At 33.0% G+C, this 27,521-nt stretch overlaps 1 protein-coding gene across 1 annotated transcript in view; it reads right to left on the bottom strand.

Moving 5' to 3' along the window:
* LOC150097489 (cell adhesion molecule Dscam1-like) overlaps positions 1-27,521 on the bottom strand; it is a 396,227-nt gene that overhangs the window by 152,433 nt on the left and 216,273 nt on the right. The window contains exon 4 of the mRNA XM_090407275.1: positions 27,343-27,489. Coding sequence (XP_090263401.1) covers positions 27,343-27,489 — 147 coding nt within the window. The remainder of the gene's footprint in view (positions 1-27,342; positions 27,490-27,521) is intronic.

The following is a 27,521-nucleotide window of genomic DNA, read 5'->3' as shown; positions in this document are numbered from 1 at the left end:
TAGAACGAGAAATATCCCTATTTTTTTTTCGTTAATCCCTCCCTCCATTCATACCTTGTGGAATACATTTCCTTAGTTTGAGTAACATAGCAAGGCGTAGGCAATCCCGGCCTAAAATAGGCACACGGCGCGCTCTCGTTTACACGCTGACAATCGCATGTCATATCACTGAATACGCAAACGACGTAGTTAATTATTGAATTCGTTACTGATTGATAAACGTCCAGTAGCAACCACTAACTGAAATCCAGAGAATCATTTAATAAGCTTTTCTTTCGGAGAGTAGCTGGCTACATACTTTGATTTCATGAGTTTCTGATTACCGTCCGTAAACAGAACTTGATGTTGCCATGGAAACATGAAGCCAAGCGTCACATACGGTTTACAACAAATGAAACTCTTTATGTGCTTATTTTGAATCTTACGCTGACGTACTTACTCAAACGGTTTGAAACTGACTTTTTCAAATACTGATTGGATAAAAGAAAATGGTGATGCTAACTCTAAGATGATAATTATAAGTTTACCATGTTTTCTACAGATATCGTAAGTTCCGGCGGTGTGGAGTTTTATTTGTACAAGGGCATCTGCATTTTAAAAATTGAAAATGCTACTTCATTTATTAATTAAGATTTTTCTAATGTTTCTAAACCTGCATTTCGGGTTTAAATTTGCATTTTTCCCCCATTAATGTTTGCCGAGAGCTATATTATCCATTACTAGCATCTTCATACGGTATTATATTTATTCGTTATGCATAGTTTTTACTCGACAACGCTTATCAAAAATACATGCACCACACGTGCATGTGTGTCTGTGTGTGTGTGTAAAGGTTTCTTCATCTCCTTCGCTGATTAAAATTAAATGAGAACGTGCTTAAGGCTAAGTCCAGTAAATTTGGTTTTAGAAACTGTCTGAGCTCTGAATTTAAGTCTTTGTTTACTGGAATATCCACCATTTATTTTTCATTAACAAAATGTGAGTTTTATGTATTTCCAGCTTATCGTTGGGGATACTTTTAAAACGCTCCAGGGAATACTTGAGAAAACATATGCAATCGTTGACTTTAATATCATTTTATTAATATCATTGGAGATGACTCAATGTTTTTTTTTATTTATTTATTTCATTGTATTTTGCAGTAAAATTCTTTATTATGTACCCTCTTTATTATGTACCCGTATATAATTCTGCACTTGATATTTTAAACTTTAGTAGTAAATAAATGTAAACTGGTTCGTTTGTAAATGCATCTATTTTGAGTAAAATTTCTCGTATTATTTCATTAGGGGATGCAAATAATCATTAACTGAATTCAAAAGGGAAATTAAGACAAAAGTGTTTGAAAAAAACTTTAAAATAATGAAAGATAAGGCTTAAACTTTAAAATAATGAAAGATAAAAATTCATACCATAAAAATAAATTATATATCAGTTATTTCTTATAATTTTTATTAGGTCATCGTACTTGAGCACTGTTAGAGGGCTTAGATTAGATAACCACCGCCCTGCTTACTGGAGGTCTGAAGTGGCTTAAATAAGTTCCATGTTTCATCTCAAGAATAATATTAACAAAAACAAAAATAGAAATATTCTTATCCCACTCACGGTATTAACATACCTTTATAAAGGCTTTTAACCTTTCGTGAGTGATTCTCATAAAAAAATATCATCTGTGGTGTTACATCGCTCAATAAATATATGAGCCACGTAAAATACCATTCACGTAAAAGACCATAAAGGGAATATTTTGCTAAGTCAAGCATTCATAATTGTTTTACATAATGTCACATTCTAGGATGTAAGCTCTAATCTCTTTCTCAAATAACAGTATTGTTATATAGTCTATCAATTTAATTATATACGTGGGTGGTCTGAAAATTTCTCGGCCTCGACCATAGATGGCAGCACTATCAGCATATTGTTTTTTTTCAAAGTTGAGACATCTGTCATAAGTATCCATGTGAAATTGCAAGTCATTCTATCAAGTAGTTTGCTTTATACAGCTGTCTGAAACAAAAGCGTTGTCTGTATCCCGTGAGATGGATAAAATTTAGTATCGTACGGTTAAAAAATTCTTTGTAAAAGAAGGTTTGACGCCAAAAGAAATTCATTCGAAGTTCATAAAAGTTAATGGGCACTCTTCTCCTTCCTTTTGGATAATTAATAAAAGGGCTGCCGAGTATAAACGTAGCCATACCAGCCTTGAAGATGATCCACGTGAAAGACGTCCAAAAAAGTGAGGCAACACACCAGAAATCATTGATGAAGTGCACTATATGGTATAGGATGACTTTGTCAAGCCAAAGTGCGTCAAACCGCTGAGATTGTGAGCATTTCAAAGAACGTGTAGGATATATTTTGCATGAAAAATTGAAAACGAAAAAGCTTTGCACAAGATGGGTGCTGCGTTTGCTCACAGCAGATCAAAAACGCACTCCCATTAAAATTTCTGAACAGTTCTTGGAGCATTTTAACAAGAATAAAACTGATTTTGTGTGTCGATTTATTACTATGGATAAGACGTGGATTCACCGTTACACGCCAGAATCCAAATAGCCGGCAAAACAGTGGACAGAAGCCGGTTGTTCAGCGCCAAAGAAGAGAAAGTCGGTTCCATCAGCAGAAAAGGTCATGGCATCGGTGTTTTGGAATGCTAAAGGCATTTTGTTTATTAATTATCTTGAAAAGGGTAAAACAATAACCGGGAGTATTATTCCTATCTATTAGCTATACTAGACGAAAAAATTCGTGAGAAAAGACCCGGTTTGCAGAAGAAAAAATCAGTGTTCATCAGGACAATGCACCTGCCCACAAAGGTGTTTAGGCAATGGGAATATTAAGGGATCTGCACTATGATTTGTTGGCACTTCCCACCTATTGCCCAGATTTAGCTCCCCCCGACTTCTATCTCTTCCCAAAACTAAAAAACTCTTCCTCGCTGGTCAGCGTTTTTCTTGGAATCAAGAGGCGATTGCAGCTGTAGAGGGGTATTTTGTAGATCTTACTGAGAACGTCTACAAGGACGGGATAATGGCACTCGAATAAATGCATTAGTCTTAAGGGAGGTTATGTTGAAAAATAAAAATAATTTTGAAATTACAAATTCGTTTTTTCATTGTTAGGCCGAGAACTTTTCAGACTACCCTCGTACTGTTCGTTTAAAGGTTTACTTGTTCGACTTAAATGTTTGTCTTCTTCTTCTGCTGACCAGATTAGCAGAACGATTTTCTTCCCATTAAGTTTTACTCCAAAATATTTGCTAAAATTATGTAGTATAATACATCATTTCAGTAACTGAGTAAAATTCCTCCTGTAGTGTTTTATAGGAGGACTTCTGAACTCCAGTGTTCTTCTAGAAAGTTGAGATGAGATGTAAAATAATAAAAATGATTTGAAATAACTAGAATAAAGAACTCCTCTTTATATTCATAACATATTATGAATATAAAGAAGAGTTATGTAAGTCAGAGTCACAAGCATTCCTTCTGTGTTCTTTCCATTTCTATTTTATGCATTTCTTTGAGTAGTAACCTCACTCATAAGGATTTTCCAGTTCCATCTCCTGAGTAAATTGCGAATTAAAATTGTCTATTTAATATGCGATTTTCAGATTGGAACGAAGTTAAATGTTATGTGTTTTGTTACATTTGCATTATCATGCGTTGCAGTCAAAAATAACGTACTTAAGGCCTTTGTTAAATCTGTTCTCTTCGGGTATTAGAGGTAACATTATATACATGGCGGTAGCAAGCAAAGCTCACTTTTAAGTGAGTGTTAACAGACTGTGTTTTAAAAGGTTTAGCTGCTAATGCATTTGCAAATAAAATCGATATAATGACTGTTGTAAAATAAGGTGGGAAAAGAATAAAATAAGATATAGAATAATAGGTATACTGGTAATTCCATTGAAATTCGTTTCCACTTTGCCAAACTGTATTTTAAAATTTCATAAAGCGCTAATGAACAAAGTAAAAATTTCGATCCAAATAAATATATTAAAATATTACAATGTTAGTGAGATTTAAAACGTAAATGTTTCAGGACTAATCTCTTGACTAGCGCGCGCATTCTTAAGTAAAAATGAATAGAATGATTGTTGTAGTATTGAAGGAGTTTTATTGTTTTCTTTGCAATGGTCTGTTCGACAGTTTCGAAATGTATCAAGTATTAGGGAACAAAAAATAACAGATTTGAACAGACAGAGGTCCCGGAATGAATTCAAGCATGTTTTATTTATTAACAATGAAGCTTTTTATATAAATAATTAGAAATTTGCAAATTGTGTTTCTCTTCTTTAAAAGAATTAAGGGATTTTTTGTTGTTGTTTTCTTTTCAAGAGCCTCCGTAGTTCTGGATGTTGTAATGCTTGCCTTTCAGTCGAGAAATACATCGGAGTTCAAATCCTATCGATGAAGCGGTGAAAGAGGACTTTTATACAGGGATTTCAAATAGAAGAGTGTTAGTCTGATTTGGAGCAGGTTTTTTTTTTTTTTCTATAATTCAGTTTTCTTTTCCTCATTTTTCAAGTAAGCAAACCATTTCCATGAAACCATCTTACTTGAGGAAACGATAAAAAGAAGATGTGTAAACAATGAATTCGGAAATGACTTAATCATCGCGATGTCAAATATAGTTACGTTGAGATGATTTTCACTACTAGATTTGACCCTACACCTGACTTATTTAGGCTCTTAAAATCTCACGAAATAACATCGCTAGAAGAACGTTTACATATTAAGATTCTTGGCTCATCTATGATATTAATTCCCTATTAGAGTTTCCAAACTTTCGTAGCGGGGGTTATTAGAAATAATAATAGTTAGATAACAATACATTTTAATAAATATTATCTCAAAACAAATTTCGTTTCGTTTTCTTTGCAAACCTTAGCATTAAAAGGTTTGTTAAGGGAAATGAAAGAAGTGCAATTTCTATAATATGTTGTGGTTGAGATACTCCCGTAATACAACTTACAATCAGATTTGATTGTTGTTGACTTACTCTTCATTTTCTGGCATTAATCGACTCCAGTTTGAAACTAGAAGAGAAAAGTTATCGAGTACTTCGTCTGCAAATACGAATGCTGTTGTCTTGCGACTCATGGTATTGTGCTTCAGTTTTTTTTCCCCATTTCTTGCAACGAATCGGAAAGCTGCAGGATAGTTCGTGTTCATAAACGGTTTTCTTATCTACTCTTTAACAATTTGACTCTCTCTCTCTCTCTCTCTTTGTTGAGAGTGACTTCCGTAAGGATGGCCTTAGGATTTTATGCAGCAGTACTGTTCAACTGATAATCACTCTGATTTTCAGAGTGATTATTGTCTGATATACGCATGAATACGAAGGGCACCACCCTAATTAATATCTTAGATTCCTACAATGTTTCTGCTATTTGTGAACCAACAATGGTTCTTAGTCATTCTCAAACCACTAGGGAAACGTTATCTCTTCCTGGTTTAACACACTGATTTAACATTCTTTCCATTTTAAAGTATCTTGTCAAATTTTATTTGGAATATTTTTCAGTATAATCTTGCACAATGAAGTGATGAATTAAGCTTGTGAATCATTCAGAAGGAGTGATTACAATATCCGAAATACAAACTGAACTATTTTATTAGGAACATTTATTTAATAAAATACTTTTTTATTTAATTAATATTTAAAATATACATAAGGGGAGAAAGAAATGTATTCTCCAAAATGGCGAATCATAAAACTAAGTCAACAAGTAATCATACGCAGACGTTTCTGTTTTTTTTTGTTTGTTTTTGTTTTTTTTCTCTTCTTCATTTCTTTAAAAGAAAAAAAAATCTACAAGGACAATAAAATTCCATTTTTAGGTAGTGCAGGAAACAAATAATATCACCAAATAAAGCGGATCTCTGCTAGTCCTTTTTATTATCATCTTTCTTTTATAGAGTGTAATATCGCGTAAAAAATTTCTAAATAGAGTTGTATATTGTGGAATAATCCTCTTTAAAAAGTTGTGAAATTCCTTGACTTTTTTTTCCGCATTACAACTTTTGTTTCTATCAAGGGGAGAAAAAAAAATGCTTTTATCAAAGACAGAGCTTACAAATAAATATTTTCCACTCTCTCAGAGTCACGCACAAGCGGACAGCCAGGGAGACAGACGGGGAACAACGCAACAGACAATAAGGTAAAAATAATCGATGGTTTCAGTCCCAAAGCTTTCTCTTCGACCATCTCTTTCAATCTCTCCTATTGTCTCTCTTCCGTACTTGCTATATCGAATTTTAGATTTAAAGCACGGGTTTCCTTTTTTTTTGTAAGGTTCTCTAAGTGTATCTCGGTATGGTCTATCAGATATTCCCATCAATTTTCCTTCTTCTGGTATCTAGTCGGCTAAACTTTTCATCTCGTTCTCTCTTTGGGCACTTTTCAGGAAGAAATCAAAAAGTTTTGATAGAGGCAGTAAAGAAATAACATTTTTATTACATCTTTATCCTAGAAATATTGTCGTTATTTTCTTAATGCTATGTCGTCAGGAACATAAATCTCTAAGGACTACATTAAAAAGGTTAGTAACTAGTTTACAAAGAGGTGGTTACATGTTACGACAAATCTTTAGTAAGAAACAAAATGTAAAGTTATCTGTTCTCTTCCGTATTTCTGTTTTTTTTTATTATTATTCATAACAGTTTTCTTTTACTTACGTTAATATTTGCAACTGAAAATAATAACATTTCATGCGTGCTGCTGGTCATTCTTCCTTACCTAATACAGGTGGTATCTTCAAAAACAATGAAACAGAAAATGATGTTCTGAAGTGGAGCGAGTGGATGAAATCATCTGTTAGGTAGGTCTGGAAAGAGAGATGCATCATTTTTTTTTTTTTTTTTGCATTTTCGGAGGACCAGTGCGTGATATACTCGTATTTTTAGCTACAGTCACGAACATAGAGCCCTCACCTCTAACTGGGTGAGTTCATGGAAAGAAAGAAAAAGAGGGAGGGAGAGATAGAGAGAAAGAATAACTACAGAATAGAGTAAGCATGGACCGACTATTGGCTATTACCGAACTCAACAAGAATTTTCAGAAATGTCTTTCTAGGTTGAACTGCAATCACTTAAACTAGAAATTCTACAGAAATTACATATTTTCGAAAGTACTTGGGAAACATCAAACTTCTTCTTTTATACAGTTTTGTATACAAACGTACTTATGGTTTCTGTATAAGTAAAGTATTTCTGCTTACCCAAAATGCTGTCTTAGCATAAAAATAAATAATATGATTTCTAATTTATCTATTCGATAATATTTGATATATTAAATGGATTTCTATTGCATGGATCTATTATATGACATATATTTTTGTTTGAGTTCATTAACAGTAAAATCTGTTAATCAATAAATACTGCAATATTTAAAAAATGCAATGATAATTGTACTTGAAGAAAAAACTTTTTTTTATTTTTAAAAAAAATCTCATTTGAATTAAATTACTCTAAATTTAATCATTTATATTGAAAAATTAATTGAAAAATTTGAATAATTTATGTCGAATGTTGTTTCACTGTGAAAACAACTTGCAAAGGATTCGCCAAATGATAACATTCATTTGAAATAACGCAAAAATCTGCATTTTTACGCACTCAGTGTTCCATTTAAACAACAATAAGTAACAAACCACGAAGGGATGTAAATTTTATCGAATGTAAATAAGGCTCCTTCGCATGAATTTGTATAACAGCTGCTAATACATACAAATCCGTTGTTAGGATATAATTCATATGCCTGCTTAATATCCATGCAACTGATTAGTTATTAGGTCATCTTTATTTTGCGAAATTAATATATTTGTCTTATTATTTTATTTTATTTTAGTGTTTATTAATAAAAACTTGAATTTAATCACAATTCCGAAATACAGTACATTAGAGGATTGACTTTTAATTCGTGTTAGGCAGGTTTTGAAAAATACTTACACTAATATTTTTGACCATCCTTTTGCAAACAATTAATTCTAGATTCTGGTTCTAGATTCGAAATTCCGAATTTCATTAAAAACCGTGTAGCCAATTGAGGATTAACGTGTATATTGAGTGACAGTAGAACCAACAGAATTTAAACGATTCTATTTTTGGAAAGGCACTCAAGGAAACGCCATTCTCGCTGTTCTTGTATTGGTAAATAAACGATGTCACTGTACGAATGCTGCTACAAAACGCATTTTTTATTATTATACAATATTATTATCTGTTTGTGTATAAAAATTAAATATTAAAATTTAAAAAAAAATTATTTTGCTTTATACCTTAAATTTTTATGATAATTAAAACGTATTCTTATCCATCCACACCTGTTTTATTTATTTTTATTTATTTATTTATTTTTCATAAATATTTAATAGATATTTTCATATAATGTAACCAAAATGGCTGAGACTGGTGAATAAGTTAATCGACCGTGAGATGCGGTGATCAATACCCTTGGGGGGTAATGGATGGCAATGCTGTAGCCAATGAAGTTCTAACTGGGGCTCGGCTATTGCTGTTACCCTCTTCCCATGATCAGAGCATTAATAGCTCAATAACACCTTATCCTTACACTGTCCTCTACAGATAACGGGGAAGATGAAAAGCATTCTTGCTTCGCCCCTTTAAACCAGTTCTTATAAGGACTAAGGATCAAAATGCGGTGATTAATACAAATATAGATAGCATTTCTCTACAAGGTTTACTTATGTTAACTTGCAGAATTAATCAGTTTTTTTTTTAATCGAAAAACGTTCACACATTTTCTAAATTAGATGTTTTTCCCCTTCAAGATTAAAATGAAAAACGACAAAGATATCCAACTCCAACAGGTTGACAAACAGCTGGAAACATCTCATCTAATAGGTATTTGATCCAGCATCCCCATAGGGAAATCATCGAAATCACACGCTTTAGCACCAGTCATAATGTGGAATTCAATACATTCTATCCTTTGAGAACACCAGACAAATAAATGGTCTCTTTGTTATAAGAAAAAGCAAATCCAAAGAAAATACCGAAAAAAATGAGAAAACAAATGTTATCTATATCTATCAGAGTTGTATTATTTTATATATATTTAATATTGTCATTCTTAATCATTTCATTCTCTCTCTCTCTCTCTCTCTGTTAAATACGATCTAAATTAATATTGATCTATTTGATGCATCTTCAGTTGCTTGTTTCATAATATTTTAGCAGTTGATCGACCCGTTTGGTAAATTATACTATCTATCTTTGACTATTATATCTTCAATAGCAATACGAGCTTTAAATCAAAAGGTCCTCCGATGTCTGAAAGATTCGACACGTCAATTGATGAATCCACCTTGAAAGTATTTCTGGCATTGAATACTGGTATGTGCAGCGCGACAGCAAGGTAACATATGCTATTCCTATTACAGAATGATGTTCTGCAGATGTTTATGTAAACTATTATACATTTCGAGTGTATATCTTGAAAATATTTGAGAGTTAACGGAAGAATCTTATTTAAATGGACTTATTCGGAATACGAGATGGTTTGAAGTCGTGAACATTCGATCTACGAAGACATATATTCAGTAATACATTTTCGGAATTCCTGAATGGGAATAACTGAATTCAAATGCAGTTTACATTGAAATTTAACTTAATATTCCAAGGGCAGAACGTGTTAATGTGGAGAATTCTGCTCTCCTAATTTCTTACTGTGCGACTCCGTGTATAAGGTAGGGTTTTGTTCATACGGATTCAAGCAATTTTTATTTCACAAGCTCTGGCTTAAACATTGTTATCCTACAGGCATATTTTAGATCACCCCCAGTAACATTCAATCAAGTATTGATAGACTGTTCGATTTAACAGAACATAAACAGTATTTTTGATTTAATAGAACGTTCCATTGTGCAAATAATTTCGATGTACTTTCTTATATGCATTTATTAGCTTTGCTACTTCAATGACTTTTGTATTAATATATTCGATAGTTTTGTTTAGGAATAGTGCCGCTTGATTTAGTTCTTTTTTCCTTTCAAGTTCTAATTCCATAGGACTTTATTATTGTTGTTATTTTATTCACATAACTGACACAAAGTCAAAACAAGATATACCATGCAAACAACAATTTGACTCACGATACAGAGCTTTTTTACCCAAGAATCTTAGAACAGTCGGTCAGGTAGTGTTGTAAAACATAGTTGGATAGCTTTTTTGAAATTGCACCAAGTGCACCGATAATTGTTGTTAATGTTGTTATCACTGGGTACTGCGATATCGATAATCCAAACCTGTCGAGGTTCGATAATTGTGATGTCAGGTCTATTGTGTTCCAAATGCCGATCAGTTTGTATTCCAAAATCCCAGAGAATTTTTGCTGTATCGTTTTCCAGTACTGTCTCTATTTTATGCTTCCACCAGTTATCAGATGTAGGAAAGCCGTATTTTTTTTCATACATGCCAATGAATTATTTTGGCCATTTGATCATGGCGGTATTTATAGTCAGCTTGAGCTATCTTGCTTCAGGCACTGATTAGATGTTCTACAGTCTCATTTTTATGATCGCATAATCTTCATTTGCTGTTATTATCGATGTTCAAAAAATTTTGCTTTCATTGCATTAGTTTGTAATCTGTTCTTGATCTGCTAGAATAAATGTTTCTTTTTTTAATATATCCAATTCTAGCCATTGCGCGTCTTTTTTCCTCAGTATCTCGAAGAAATTGGCCATGCAAGGGTTTGTTTTTTCACAGCGCATATCGGTTATTTTGCTGTTGCATTTTGTAATCGGATTTGATTCCTGTTGCTTTTAAAAGGCCCCGCTTGTGTAATTACTTGAAGCATTTGCTCAGAGTTATTGTTTAATTTAATTTAAGCATTTATCTAAGCCAAATTCCATTTTGGTGTCCTGCCTGAAACTAAGAACTGTGTTCAGTAAAGAGTCTATTTGCTGTGCCGATTTTCCATTTTTTATTATTATTATTACTTTGACATGATCGCCAGACTTATATCACAATAACTACAAGTGTGGGAAGTTGATTAGGAGAAAGAAGGAATAAATTAATGAATTTCTTGAAAAGGTGGAGTTTGTACTCATTTGAGAAATGGTATGGAAAGGCTTCCCAAGAACACAGGTAGGTGGGAAAACGAAATAATAGGGTGAATGGTTTATTCGATAAGTCTGAGATGGCCTGTGTACTTATGATTAGTAGCTGCTAGCATTCTTATACAATGATAAGAAAGCACAGGAATATCAGTGGTCACTGAATATATATATATATATATATATATATATATATATATATATATATATATATATATATATATATATATATATATATATATATATATATATATATATATATATACAGTATATATATATATAATGTGTATATATATATATATATATATATATATATATATATATTTTTTTTTTTTTGAAGGATAGCAAAGGGTGTGAGGTTTTTTTGTCAAGAAAAGATAGATTGAAACTAAACCTGAGAAGAGAAAACCGTTTTTGCCTGGAAATTGGAATATCATCAAACCTAAGAAAAAAGAAGAGCCTCAGAAAAATTAGACAGGATCATGTTAGGGTCGTATTGAAGTTCATTAGCTTATCATCACCCATCAGTAGAACAGTGTTTAAAAAACATTGTTTACGGCAGAGTTTGAAGCCAGTACCAGTTAATCAACTCAGTGTTTATCGAATGAAGACGCGGAATAAAGTGAATGTGTTATCGTCAAAAAATTTATGAATTTCTGATTAGTGAGAAAGGCTCATTAATGTTTAGAGGAAAAGTGTGAACGAAGGCACAAGACTTGAAACAGTTAGGCATTTAGAGAGAAATCTGATGAAAAGAAAAAATCCATGATAACATATGGTGACTACCAGACCAAAAAAATGACCACCTATTGAAAGAGAATAGAAGGGATACTGGTGGCTTGGTATAGGATGATATAGGCTTGGATAAGATGGTGGCTTTGTAATGGCTCATCTATTTTTCATTACTGTGTTCAAAGTTATGTAAGGATTGACTAGTTTATCTGTTGTAAAACAAGTGGTACATTCCATAATGGCGATTGATAACTGTTTAACTGGTAGGACTCCAGAAAGCGGAGAGGTTGGCATTCTTCATGATCTTCATTCTTCACTCTTCTTCATGACCTTCTTCATTGTTTTAATAATGGTTAAATACCACACGCCCCTGAGCTGACATCTGCTGAGTAGATATTATATGAGTATTACAGTTTCATATGCGATATAGGATAGGCGTTAATCTGGATTACCAGCTTTTAGTATACGATTGGAGGAATGCCAAGATATGGGAATATTATTATCTAGGTCACTGAAGATTTGGCTAATGGTTTTCATGGTACAGGAGGAGATGAGGTTCCTTGGTTAGCTATATAAAATTTGCAAAAGACTGATGACAAGGTCAGCCTTATGTTTAGGTGATTATGATGGTACCATCTGAATTTGATAGACACAGAAGGGCAAGAAATGCACTGTAGTGTTAGCGAGTGACCATAGAGCTTGGCAACCAACTGACCATGATGAACGTTTTTTCACTCATTCCTCTTTCCTTCTTTTTTTTTTTAATTTTTCTTCTCAAAGTATGACTTTTTGGATCTGCCGAAAATTATTTGCAGGTGAGGGCCGTAGCCTAAGCGTGAAGCTTGGATTTCTGATTTTGAGCCTTTTGAGGCAAGCTTCATTTTTATCTTTTATTCATTTGGAGTACTTGTTTGGTGGACCAAGGCTTGGATAGTGGTCACCGGTTTTTGAGGATTTAATGCCCTCATCCCATCAAAGATTATTTCAGAGAGAGAGAGAGAGAGAGAGAGAGAGAGCATAAATATGAATAAGACCATGGAAAAGAGGGGTTAAAATTTGTACTGATATGGTGCCAAAAGATATGAAGCTGGAAATGGCTAGTAGTAAATTATCCAGAGGTGAGATAGGAAAGAGAATGCATTTTGAGGAAACGATGGCTAAGAAAGTTCCAGAGAACTGATACAGATTATATGAATTATCGATATTATGGCTGTTGATGGGCAATCGATGATAGATAACCACTGACAACGAAAAATTCTCTTTTTCTAACTTAATATGTGCAGTGGAGAAGGGAATTCAAATTGCTTGATGAAGTTTAAGTTGAGAAGGAAACTTATCTTATTCTGTGGAAAATTAGACAGTTCTCTAAGCTAAATAATGAAAGAAATCAGCGTGGTGATTGGAATTAGGAAATCATGAAAGGCATCAAATGAAAGCAACAAAAGGAAGAAAGAATATCTTGAGCATGACCAAATCACATGTTCGAGGTTTAGTAACCCCTGGCATGGTCAACTCTGACAAATGCATTTTTCTGCACTTCTTAAGGAAGTGCATTAATTCTGCAGAACATAGTTTGAATAAGTGAGGTAAACTCTAGTTGGAGTGCAGATGAATCAGCAGATCGCATTTTGATGCAAGTAACTCATCAATATCCATATGTTGAAGTCCCAGACGAAGTGGATGTGGATGTTCAAGTTGGAGTTTAGGGTCTTTTCCACAAATACACCTCAGTTCACTTTATATAGCTTTTAGTGGTCTGTAAAAGCAGCTAGCCATTAGAGAACACTGAACGCCGTGTTCTGTAATAGCTAACTGCTTTAGAGGCATCCGTTTCTTTAATACCATATTGTAATTATAAACTCAGGAGATTTAGTAACTAATAATTATTAGGTTATTATTAAATTCTAAACACTTCTTGTTCTTCTACTGCGTATATATGTCAAAGTACATAATATGCTAAGTGACAATTCCTGTGATTTCCTTCTCGTAAAAATTAGCATCTAGTTATGATTATTATTTGCTATTCATTAGAGAAATACATATTTCAAGAATTAACAAAAAAAATTCTTCTTCAACTCAAAAGTTAATATTTTTCTGAATTCTTTTTTCGTACCGAGTCCCAGAAGGCCTTTGCGCCAAATTTGAACTTCCTAAACGTAGGGGAAGTAGATAAATATCTCCAAGCTTGTTCGTCACTTACCCACTTAGATGTGTGCATATATATTATGATGTAATGATACGAAATTTTAAATGTAATATTCATGTCAATTAATTATCAGAGTATAGGCTCTCTGATAAATTTTGAAATATTTAAGTTTCTTTCTATATTTGGCTATAAAATATGAATGGATCCATAACATCCTTCATTTGGATATAAATTATTTTATTATATTTTATGAATTTTGATTTACGTTTTATATTGAATAAAAATTCTCTATATGAAACTGATGTAGTTTATATATGAATAAACTTGGATGTAAACTTAACACATCAGTGAGTTATTGTGGACAATAAGCAATAACATAGGAAGGAATTTGATGGCATAGAATATGCAAAAGCGAAGAAAGAATTCGATTTCATCGGTAACAAAAAAAGAAGAAGAAGAAAGGATTCCATTTCATAAATAATGCAAAAGCCACGAAAGAATTCGATGTCATAGCTAATACAACATGGGAATTATTTTGTTGCAGATAACATTTCTTCGCAAATTTTATTTATTCCAGAAGCAACGAATATCATTGAATATTTGTCATCATTATTTCATGAGTTTGGGTGCAATATTACTAATATATCCGATTTTTCTTAAATATTTTAGTTGTCGTTTTTAGTTTTTATTAATAATGGATCCTCTAATTATTCCATAAATATATTCCTCTAATTCAACGATATCGAAAATCCCCAACCAATCATTGTTGAATCATTGAGAAGATATTTAAAAGTTATGTTGTATTTTTTCGCATATCTGACAAATTCTTTCCTCGGTAGAATGCGATCCACGGTTACCATGAGCTCCCGTTTTTACTTTGTTTTCAATGATCTTTTTTTGTCATCCGAAACTAGAAATCCCCAAAGGTGTTAAAGCGACAGTTCCTATCTTACTAGCACATACAGATGAAGAATGAAATAAATCCTTCTTTGACAGGAAGAAAGTAAGATCTCATGATCTTGTTGTAAGACGAGATAGAATTACGGGCGAAGCTGAAAGAAGAAAAAAAATATCGAAAACTAAAGTTGCTCACTATAACAATACGTGACCCTTTACATTCTGCGTGTGTTCCAATTATTGGGTTATTTAAGTCATCAGTGAAAGTTTATTAAAATCTGCGCTTTCAAAATATCCGGAGATCTTTGTGTGCTTTATAGAGTTGTGGAAATTAATCACAACATAACGAGCCGTGCTAACACAGTAAATGATAATAGCTTTATTTCATTACCATATTAAATTAAGGAATGTCTTTTGATTCTTTAATTAATTTACTGAAACGTAAGACTATAGGCATTCAGAACTCGTATATTATAAACCTTGCTAAGAGATTTCCTTATTGTCGTATCTAATTATTTGGAATGGACACTCAATTGTAATTAATGCTGGCTTTCACGGAATTGTCTTTTCTTGGTAACTGAAGTAAAAGTATCATGAACATTTCAGGGACTCTCCACACCTATTAGATTCGTTCTGTGTGTTGTACATAAAGGGAACGGCATATAAAGAATCCTGCATAGTTCTAGGACATTTAATATTTGGGATCTGTAGCATAATTTGTCGTAATCTCAAAATGAAAAGTTCTTATATGTCTTCCTGAATGGAGTAGATAATTTAGAATTGTTGAATATAGAATTAAGATTTTGGGAGTCCTAATCGCTTACTTGCATATATTTTTCTATCTCAAAAGCAAATTACATTTTTTAGTAAACTTCATGACGGATGACTTCCATGTTTGTTGATCCTCAGAAATTCCATATATCGATCAAAATACAGTGCATGCGATACTGCAAAATATCAATACTTTCTTTCATGTGACTCTCCTCGGAATGAATCCATTTATGCTGATGGCCCACATGATACCTTTTGATTAGGTTTATATCCCTATCGTGTACTATACATTGACAACCATATACGTATTGCACACTTCACTCACAAACGTCATCAGACTATATATTCTCTCAGCTTAGTCTTAAGCTTTTGTGGTTTTCCCTGTATAGCAATTTATGTAGCTCTAGTGGTCCATTCTACATGAAAAATGTACTTCTTTGGTCAAACTCAGAGAAGTTTTATGGACACGTATTCATACATTCTGAACTATTCTATTCCCTTTTCAACGATACTTATTAGTAACATGAGAATATTCTTCTACTACAAGTTCTTCTGCTACTAGCTCTATTTCTTAAAAGAAGAAAAATTACCCACTCTATACCTACGCATTTGCTCGAAACCGAACTGTTGCACGAATGGCCAAGATTAATCGCATATGAATATTTTTCAATCCATGAACTATTACTTTTAAATACTTATCGACAATGGGTTTCTTTCATGGTTGGGGTGCCAGTGCCACGACGATCAATCTGCTATTTTTATCTAACAAACGATGGTATTATACAGATACATAGTCTGATTTTATTTTTTGGAATTTTTTTTTTTTTCTCGGTAAAATGAAATAAAATAGTAACATACAAAATTAGACTATATATATGCTTCGTTCGTTAGACATGAAAAATGACTGACTGATCTTTATTCTTTGTCTATCAAAAATTATATTCACCTCACACATATAACGTATGAAGTGAGCAAATGAGGGTTCAATCAAAACAAGAACTAAAAATCAACTGGATAGATTACGAATCCAGTGACAGCCTTAACCAACTTGGTAGAAGGTGGATTCAATTAAAAACCTTAAGAAATAGATATAAGGTGGAATCTAATGACAGACTTAACCAACTGAATAGAAAGGCGGATCAATTTAAAAACCAAACCGAGAACTTAACTGTTCATATAAAATCCTAAAGGTATTAATTTCTTTTGGTTATTCACTTGTATTTCGATTTTCATTAGAATAATAAATAATAATTCAGATTAATGAAAACGAGGGGGTAAGAGCAATTTAAAAAATACCTTTTGCATTCTTATTTAATTAATTTATTTATTTTATTATTATTTTTGAGTTCCCAAGATAGGTTGACTCGTCGAGTCTATTGTTAAAATCAACTGTGATAGAGTATTTGATTTTTGTTAACAAGTGCTTTCGCCTAAGACTCTTGTTAATAACAATAGGATCTCTCAAGTTAAGTCTAAACGTTGATTTAGTTGAAATTCCAATGAAGTCCCCGTAATCACTTTACTCAACTAATCAAATACATCTAAAAATAATCTTTCTCCTATGTAGCCAGAGCACATACGTTGTGTAGTTATTAAAATAAATAGTTCTTTTTCTATTCCTTTGATGATAGTTTTAAATTGCAGTCATAACCAAAGAAAGAACGTAATGGAATCCTCTATAGAAATGGAATATTAAAGATCTTTAAATGTGGTAAAAACAGAACTTTTGAAGACTTATCTGCATTTAATAATCGGTTTTTCCAACTCTTCACCTGCACGGAAAAAAAGGTCGAAATATATAAGTACTAGAGGGGGGGGGGAGAAGAAAAAGAAATGCACTTTCTCTTCGTTCGTTTTTTTTTTTCCTTTGAGAAAAAAAAACTATATTTCTTAAATACTTTCAAAGAAGATTTCGATATATACAAATGCACTTGTTCCCAAAGCTGTTAAGCATTATGGATGTATAGGATAGACTCTATCGGAGAGGCAAGAAAAACACAAAGGTCTGTTGATTGTGAGCGTCACGATTGAATGAGTTGTCATCCATCTCTTGGCTCCCGTAGGAAACACTTATGTTTCTTTCTATCTCGGCAATCCCATTTCGCTGAATACGTGCACTAAACGAAGAGTAAGGAACAAGGGACGTAAATAAAATATCGTCTGTATATTGGAAAGTAGGAAAAAATGCATAAATAATGCATTTGCTTTGTCATTGTCTCTGAATTATTGGATAGGTGAGTGGAAACTGTTTGGAAAGCTCTCTTAATGATATACTCAGAGACAAATCAACCTTTCTTTTTACAGTTGAATTATTTAATAAGTTTTTTTTTTTTTTCAGAAAGCCGACTACTTAGTGTCGCCTTAAATTAGCTAGTAAAGTTAACAGAATAGGAAATGCATTTTTTTTGTCTGTAATAAGCTAGCTTCATCGAGTTAAATGTGTGGTCTACTACCTTTAATATTCAAATTTTTATAATAGCACTTAAATGTGTCTTACATTTACTTTCTGTGATAAAAAATAAGTGGAGAATAGCATCGCTATTTGCATTTTATTGAATATAAATGGATACTTAAAACAGCAAAACTTTACCAGGGATTACTGAGTTCTAAAACTTGTTTAGTAAATGTTAAGAAATTGATTGTTATGTCTCAACGCTCTTCATCTGACAGAATGAAACAATGGACAGGATGAAGAATGTTGTGTAAAATTCGGAGTTATAGTATAAACAACATGTGAACGGTATGTTTACTGAGTAAGATACGATGTCCTTTCTTTGGATTAATGAACTTAGTATGAAAAGCTCTACTCTTTTTGAAAGGAACATTTTTCATTGACAAAAAATTAAAAACATGGGATAAACTGTGTATGGATTATTTTAGAATTTGTATTTATTAAATCCATAAAAGTTATTAAAGACAAACTAATGACGGAATCAATTCGCAAAGTTAATAAATAAAAATCTCCTCTTGAATATCCAATATCTAGATCAAAACACTCTAAGAAAAGATTAAATGCGCAAAGATCATCCTCCGAAACATCCCCTACTTCTCTCGAAGAGGTTAAAAAGTTATCAAACCAGGAGGAGAGGAAAAAAACAAGGCCTTGTCTTGAATCTTCATGGATTGAATGTGAGACCATCTAAGAATTCACAAAACACACGAAGATCCTTGGGAATTATAGGACTCTTAACTCGATATTTATATTTTTTGGATTTGAAAAAGATATCGAAGAATGCATAATTCGCTCCACGGGAGGGGGGGTTATAATGTAAAATAAAGAAGACTAGGCATCATTATTAACCGACGTACATAAGCATTCATTATCTTATTGTATTTTTAATTATTATATCACAGAGCCTCCATAAGGATGACCGACGCGGGGTAGAACAAAGGAAATGTTAAAGAAAAAAGTAATTTGAAATATAATGAAATAATATCGAAGGTGATCAAGGACATTATACGAGATGCTACTTCATTTTAGTTATGTGGAAAAAAGAAGATAATTCAATGTTCGCTACTATGGCTTTTTTATTTGCAAAACTGGTCAAATTAAATAGACAAAATATCTGACAACCGATTCATAAATGATAAGACCGTTAGATTTCAAGGGAAAGGTATAGATGAAGATAAATTGATCTTCTGCGAAGTGCCGAAACAGGTCATTCTAGGTCTTATTCCTCCCTGAAGAACAACTGTTTCATAATATGTACAGAATCGATTATTGCAGACAACCTAAATTTGCAAATGCATGGCCCTAATTCCTACTACTACATTTTCACTGGCACAGAGATACAGTCAGAATATTATTACGTAAAATTCAGTTTCATTCATCTGTTCAAGATTGGTCTAACGAGAATGGCGCGTAGTTAATGCAAACCTATTGATGATAACAATGACATATCAAACACACAGTATGCAGAGGATGTTGCTTATTTGCAATAAGGCACAGCAAAGGAATGTTATTATGTAGTTGACATTTATATTGCAAAGTTCAGAGTAATATTTCTGACATATAATATCATTTATCCTTTATATAGGTTAAGCGTTTTGTTTAATGGTGAATGTGTGTGTGGGTGTGCACCCGTATATTTGTGTAATAATGATATATACTGAGTGAATGATCAAAGCTTTACATTTAAGAACATAATTTACGGTCTTAATCACGTGCTTTAGTCGCACATTCCCTTATATTACTGATCAAATCTAGATTTCTTGAAGATAATGATATATCTCCCTTTTAGTATTTCTTTTTATTGTTTGCAGAGGCTTTTTCGATAAACAAATAAATAATAATAGTAATGTTTAGAAGTCATTTTCTCAGATGAACTGCTGTAAATGATTTATTAGGCCTTGAGTAAAATCGTCATTAGGAAATTATCTCAAAAAAGTTAAAGAAGTTTGTCTTCATGATGTTCTTCTTGTAAGAATCACTTCCTAGTTATATTTTTATTTTTTTTTAAATCTTTTTGTTTGTTTGCTTTCAAATTTCCCTGCTAAGTAGCTTTACTTAAAATAACACGTAATTTGTGTGTATGTTTCTTTTAATAAGAGATGATTTCTTTATGGCGAGAGCACACCTTAATATGTTATCATTAAGCTATTCTTAGGTATTACATTTAATTTTCATTCAGAAAATTGAAAAACATCGACTTGGTAAAACTTACGAAAAACAACACGCATGTAGATTTTATAAGCTTAGCAAATGATACAAAAATAGCACATTGCCAAAACAAATCCACTTAAAGTTCACAGTATTTAAAAAACTTAGTGGTGTGCAAATTAATGGAAATGTTATGCAAGATTTCCTCAAGAACCACCCCTAATTCTTACAAATTATTTAAGTATACTATTTGCTAATGTTACAACTTTAGAGAAGTTTATAGTAGATTATACGAACTCTTGTAGTTGCTAATTAGGATATCCATCATCTCTGTATGACTACACATGGCATCTGAATTAAGCCGCTAGTTTAAGTGGCAGTGATGAATTTCACTCGAATGCTATAGGCTGACTGGGACTAATATATAATTTAATTATGTCAATCAGAGCGAACCTGTCAGAGACAACTTTACGAAACTAATGTAACTAAAATATTCCTTCGCGCAAATCAGTCTAATAAGAATATGAAAGATATCATTTCTCCCAAAGTGAATTTGCCAATAAGGATAATATGCGCAGTGACATTATCGAACATTGGCAGTTGCTGTTACGTCACAAACTGCTATGACAAAATGAAACATATTCATTAGATACACTATCAATAAGGGAATTTTGATTTATTGATGGTGCATTAGGAAAATGTATCTACAAAGTAAATAAATTAATATATAAAAAAGTAACTAATATTTTATATGCAATATAATTTTATTCTTTAAAAATTTTAATTTTTTTAAACTTTCTTTAATACACCTTTTATTTATTGATATAACTTTTTTATAATTTCTACAGAAAGTGTAAAGAGTAAAGTAAGAATGGTTCCTGACTGAAAAAGTCCTTTTTAGGACTTCCAGGGTAACAAATGGCAATGCTGTAGTCAATGAAGTTTTAACTGAGGCTCGGCTATTGCCGTTACCCAGCCATGACTAGAGCTTTTTAGCTCAATAACACCCCCATCCACACAGATTATCTTCATTCAGATGATGGGATAAAGAGTCAAGGACTCAGTCCATCGCCCAGTTCTTTTAAGAACTTAAGAGTAAAATAAGGGTTTAGGATAAGATCAACCCAGGTGAAAAAGTCCTTTTTAGGACTTCTAGGGCAATGGCAATGCTGGAGCCAGTGAAGTTTAAACGAGGCACGGCTATTGCAGTTACCCAGCCATGACTATCGCTTTTAGCTCAATAACATCCCATCTACACAGATTTTCTTCATTCAGATGACGGGATAAAGAGTCAAGGTCCATCTCCCAGTTCTTTTAAGAAGAGTAAAGTAAATATAATATAATAATATGAGAAAAATCCACTCAGGGTAGCGGATAGCAATGCTGCAGCCCAGGGCTGTCCAAAGCCCTGCCATCGGGACGCATGCCTGTGGGTTTTGATTTTCACGAGCGAAAAAATAAAACAACAATTTGAATCGAATGCGTATTAGATATTTTATTTTAATTCTATCGATAATCTCGATGCTGATAATTTTATTTGTGTTTTTACATCACTATATAGCCACGTGTTTTTCAAATATTAGATGTGTCAAAGAAGCGTTCTTACACTGTTTTGTTCCAACGTGCATACTCCGGGCGCTCAAGGGGAACGTGAGCGCGAGATTAGTGCGCAATTAGTGTTGTTCGTTTGTTCAGCTTTCGAGGTTGTGTCGCTGCTACTCCCCAAATTACTAGATACACATTGTGATGCGGTCTTCTGATAAGTTTTTTTTTTTCTAATGCGGCCCTCGGATTACCTAAGGTTGGATATCTGCTGTAGCCAATGAAGCTTTAACTGAGGTTCGGCTATTGCCGTTACCCAACCATGACTAGAGCTTTTAGCTCAATAACAACCCCATCCACACATTTTTTTCAATCAGATGAAGGGATAAAGGGTCAAGGACTCGGTCCATCTCCCCCCACCCCCCAAAAAAAGGGTAGCGTACTGAAAAAAGTGGTCATAATGTTAGCTTGAATAAAAGTATACTTAAATTTTCATGTGCACCTGTAACGTAGTATTACTTGAAAAGCTAAGAGACTGAGATTCATGTAGTGATGCTTCGTTTACTAAATGGTAATATTTTCCGATAATAAGTTAGCATTGTTTCAGGTTAAAATCCTTGTAAAATGTTAAGTGTCTTGTTTAGAGTGATACAGTATCTCGTATATTATGTCCTGATGACTGATATCGCATCATGGGACTGAACATATGCGACCGTTTAAAGTTTTGGATTTATGTTCTCGTTCCACAGATATCTATTACTGTGCACGTTCATCTAAACTGAATACTAAACTTACACTTAACATACCATTTCAGTCATAAAGAAATAGAAATCATCCTTTGAACTTGCAAAGAAAACAAATAACGATGTTGCATTTAAGCCTAAATGAAAAATTATTCCAAACAACTTTCAATGTACGTAAAACATACCACGTGTCTAATAATGAAATATGAAGATTACTATTGAATTGCGTTTGAATTACTGAATACAAAATATCTGATCAAAGTAAACAATGCCAGTCAAATATATTCTGCATTTTAGGATAAGAAACTACTTAATGAGAATCTCTAAACTTAAACAAACAGCTGTGGTAAGCGTTGCATTATTATTATAATATTTCAAATGGTTTATTTCTGTACGCGGATTAAAATGCAGTGCAGCACGATTCGATGCAAGCGAGAGATACTTTGCAATTTTAAAGTACGTAAATTATTGGGAAGTGCTCCATAGTGACAGCACCATTTGGATGGAAGGACCTGGACTCCAATTTCATACAAGTTCGATTATTATGAATTATAAAATCTTGCTATCGTTCATGCATTTCTGGTAGGTTGGGGAGGGAGGACGGTCTTATCTTCCCTTCCTCCCTCCTCAACCCTTCCCGAAACATATTTTCTTCTTTCTTTCTTTCTTTCTACCCTCTCCCACAAATGATGATAAGACAATAAAAAGGTAACATTAACATGGAACATTATCGAGGAAATACCTACTCGAACATGCTATCTGATGTTGTGCGAGTGAAAGCAGTGTGAATGAATTCAAGAACAAGTTTGACTGCTGTTTCATGTGGTATGTGGCCTCCCTCGATGAGTCCCTGACTCCCTGGAGGATTATCTTTAATAATAATAATAATAATAATAATAATAATAATAATAATAATAATAATAAAATAGGAAAACCCATCTACAAATCTCTAGATGAGTTTATTCTAAGATACGACATATCATGCTGTGGTTCCACACCAAAATATTTCATGAGGCAACTAAACTCATTGCAAACCAGAGCAGACTGGCTGCAACAAAAACTCTAAAGTTCCAAAGCGCACTCCCCTTTTGCAGCAAGCAGTATATGTCAGCAACTGACTTTTGACTATAGCAAATCTTAGACACTACAGTATAATAATAATACACTGTTTTTTCCATAGAAAATACCAAAAGACAAACTATTCCACAACAAATCTGACCTCAGCATATAATATGCATTAAAAGTAGTTAGAATAAAGCATGTATTAAGGAAACGATTACATTTCTACGTCCCCAGACCTGACTTCCTATGCAGCACTTAAGTGGGCTTTGCAGTTCCTATACACAATCTGACAATGATAAGCCACGTGTTTTTCAAATATTAGAAGATGTGTCAAAGAAGCGTTCTTACACTGTTTTGTTCCAACGTGCATCAATCTGACAATGATAAGTCATCGAAAATAAAATAAGGACCTAAACTTATATATCTACAGAACTTATTCTTAAAGAGAGTGCTGATTTAAAAATAAATAAACGAATAAACAGAATTGATAGTTACACGTCTGCTGAAAATTGCACACACACACACACACACACACACACACACACACACACACACACACACTGTATTACTGAAAGCGAGTGTGTTATAAAAATCATTATGATTCTAACGGCACCTTCCTTTACTCTTCATATAAAACAAATATTGAAAGATGTATATACTCGTATAACGGATATTAATTACTTACAGCAATAATGTTATTGTGCGTATCATTAATAGTATGTATTATCATAAATAAAAGAGAATACTCGTTATTTTGTCAGAGAATGTGGAGACACAAACATACCGAAATATTTTCGCTTTCTTTAACTGGACATACATAAAAAAAAGAAGTTAAAAACATCTTGTATTTCACATTTGTTTCCAGTGAGAGTACAATATGGAAACATAAATACAATTTAAAATATGCACCGAAGTCATCACTCTCGAGGATCCTTTATCCAAGTACACTTTAAGTTGTGGAGAGTGGTATTGTGGTAAAATCCAGTATATGCTTCGCTTTCCAGACTACACATAAAGTACTTTTCAAAAGAAACATCTCCCTTACAAAAGGAGCTCATCTTTATTGATTGCATTTTGCTTTTTGTTCCATCTATTCGTCTACTTTCCTAAGAAGGGAGAGAAAAAAAGAAGCGACGTCCTCTTCAGAAGTTGAAGTAGTTGTATTATTACATCCTTGTGTTCGTTCTCTTTCATCAGTTATACTTGAAACGATAGACGATCATCTCATTCACTTTTAACTGATGTTATTTTCAATGAAAATTTGTGCAAAATCAATGTAAGTTGAGACGATTTCATTATTTATTTAGTAAACATGCAAATAGGATCTCTGCAATTTCAGGAAAATTAAATCTCACATAATATGCAATATATTTGAATGCTGCAGATTTACCACATTCATCAATAAAGTAGTTATTTCTTTTTGAAATACCGAACGTTTCATGAGAAGTTTCAGAAAATATTGCAAAAATTTGCATTCAGACATAAAACAAAAGTTTGATTTCATGAGAATAACCGAGAAAACCATACTTAGCATTTATTTCATGTTCCTATAAGGTACACTTGTTTATTTTCTGTAACCATGTAATTAATATATCTTCCAATATAACTTAGTTGATTGCCATTTAAAGATGATACGAAAACATCTCTCTCTCCAGAATTGCCTTAATCCCGTGTTGCCTTTATCGAAACTTATTAAACTTTATCAAGTTTAATACGTTTCGATAAGCCCTTTGTATTTTTACTCGTTTATTTGTTCATCCTCTACCAGTAAGTAAATGATTTCTTTCTCAATGTGAAGCGCTTTGTGAAACGGCTTTTATTGCTTAGTATAAACCCATCAATATTGGCAGGTGGAGAAATGAAAAGAAGCAATTATAAAAACGGTCTGTTTTGTTGGTAAGAGCATTCTTATTATAATGATGTCATTGAAGAGTTCAGTGTTACCTTATTTTATTCTGATATTCTTTTTTGTTGTCATATTATTCACATAAAAAGAATGATTTAGTAAGATGAATAGGCTCACTGAACCACCAGTCAATTTTGTTATATCGATGGATCACATCGGAAAACAACTTCTAAGACCGTTGTCACTAACCCTAAATTTAATACAGACATTCATTACACATGGGAAATTATCATTATGCTTGAAGACCCTTATCAATCTGTAGATTTGCATCAGAACTGGGTTTAAAATATTTTCGGTCACTACACTACACTACAAATTTACACTATAGAAAACTGAAATAAAAACAAAAACAACAAAAATATCCTTTCGTACATCCTTCAACATATATGGTAACGCATACGTAGACTCTAGACTCTAGAGATACGATGGTTGTGCCTTAAGTACCTAATTGACAAGAACCTTTGGGAATTAGAACCATTTGTTATAGCCAGTAGATCAACTGGGATACAGACACACTCTCACCAGGCAACTAGAAGGCACATTCTGCTTGCAAACAGAGCAGATATCTTTTAAACAGTCTTGAAAGGCGATGTGTAAATGCCAACTGCAACACGCCAGAAAAAAACTTTTAAATACTTCACGGTTTATTAAACGAATACATTTTAATCAAAATAAAAGATGAACCAATGTGTGAACCATACATGCATGAAAGGAAAATGCCCATTAATTATAATATTATGTGGCACGTAAGAACTGAGATGATAAATATCAAGGAGTAATATTGATTAACACAACTGGTAACAGAGACGATTCAGTTACAAACCTACTGAGGTATGCAATCGGCTCAGGAAGGTTTGAACAACATCCAACCCTCCCACATACTTAATCGCATATGTTAATAGCCATCATCTGTTGTTAATATTAATAGAATTTATAGAAGCTTTGGAAGGTAACCTATGAGTAAATACAACCGATCTGTAATTTTCCCCTTTCGTAGTTTAGTCATATTAACAATAACGAATGTGTTCAAGTTCATTATCCAGTTAAAGAATATTTAAATATTTACTTTTATATTCATAGATTCGATTTTGTACTTCAGTATTGTGTAATGTTTTATTTTGATTTTGATTTCGATGGCCGTTCATTATTTGGAATTGATATGAACAGATTATTCAATTATGAACGGATAGTGGGCTTGTTAGCTCTCTTGTATATATATTAACTGACAATATAGAATTGGCCAACAGCGAAATACGAGCTATTAGATGCACAATTGGCATTTATTGAAGCAAATGAATTCACTAACTTAGATATCTCGCTTCGTTAATCTGAGGCTACGATTACTGGCATCTGATACAAACACACGAATGCCTAATAGCTCTCTGATAACTACTTGGCTTTGTTCTAATATATTAATTATCCATTTCCAAAACGGATTTCAAAATATCCTTTCGTATCGAATGCTTAAATATCACATTAGTTTCTACTCGAGCGTTATACAATCCTTCATCCAATTTCTACAAACTATTAGAAACGTGTTATTAATGTTGATTTGAATGTGATTCATTACTGAATGCATTATGAGAATAGAATTTGGGAATACATTCAGATACTCATTCAATTAGTTCTTTTCTAATGATTGGCTGTACTGTGCTGTCATATCTGATTTATCGGTGAGGTATTTAGCGGCGAAATGCATCGTAGATAATTTTCCGAATAAACAACACACACATGCACACTCATACCGGCAAAATATCGCCGCTACCTCGTGCGTTCTACCGACTAGATGACCAATAGGGTCGTTTCCACTCTACGGTATTCTGAAAACGTAGAAAAGAACAAAGTGCTTCCACTTACCTGTCATGATAATCCTCGCCCATCGATCGCTGAGTTTCGTAGCACGCGAAAGTTTGTCATGTACCTGACAGCGATATTTTCTTGCCGCATCCGTCTCGTCAACGTGACGTACGTGAAGTTCCCCACTCAGGAAGACAACGTACTTGCCTAGAGAAATAGAGAGACTGTCTTCAGCCTTA

The sequence above is a fragment of the Typopeltis vanoorti genome, chromosome 17 (genome assembly GCF_054136105.1).
Source record: "Typopeltis vanoorti isolate ZY-2024b chromosome 17, IOZ_Tvanoo_1.0, whole genome shotgun sequence".
Taxonomy (NCBI): domain Eukaryota; kingdom Metazoa; phylum Arthropoda; class Arachnida; order Uropygi; family Thelyphonidae; genus Typopeltis; species Typopeltis vanoorti.
This window is presented reverse-complemented; position numbering and strand designations above follow the sequence as displayed.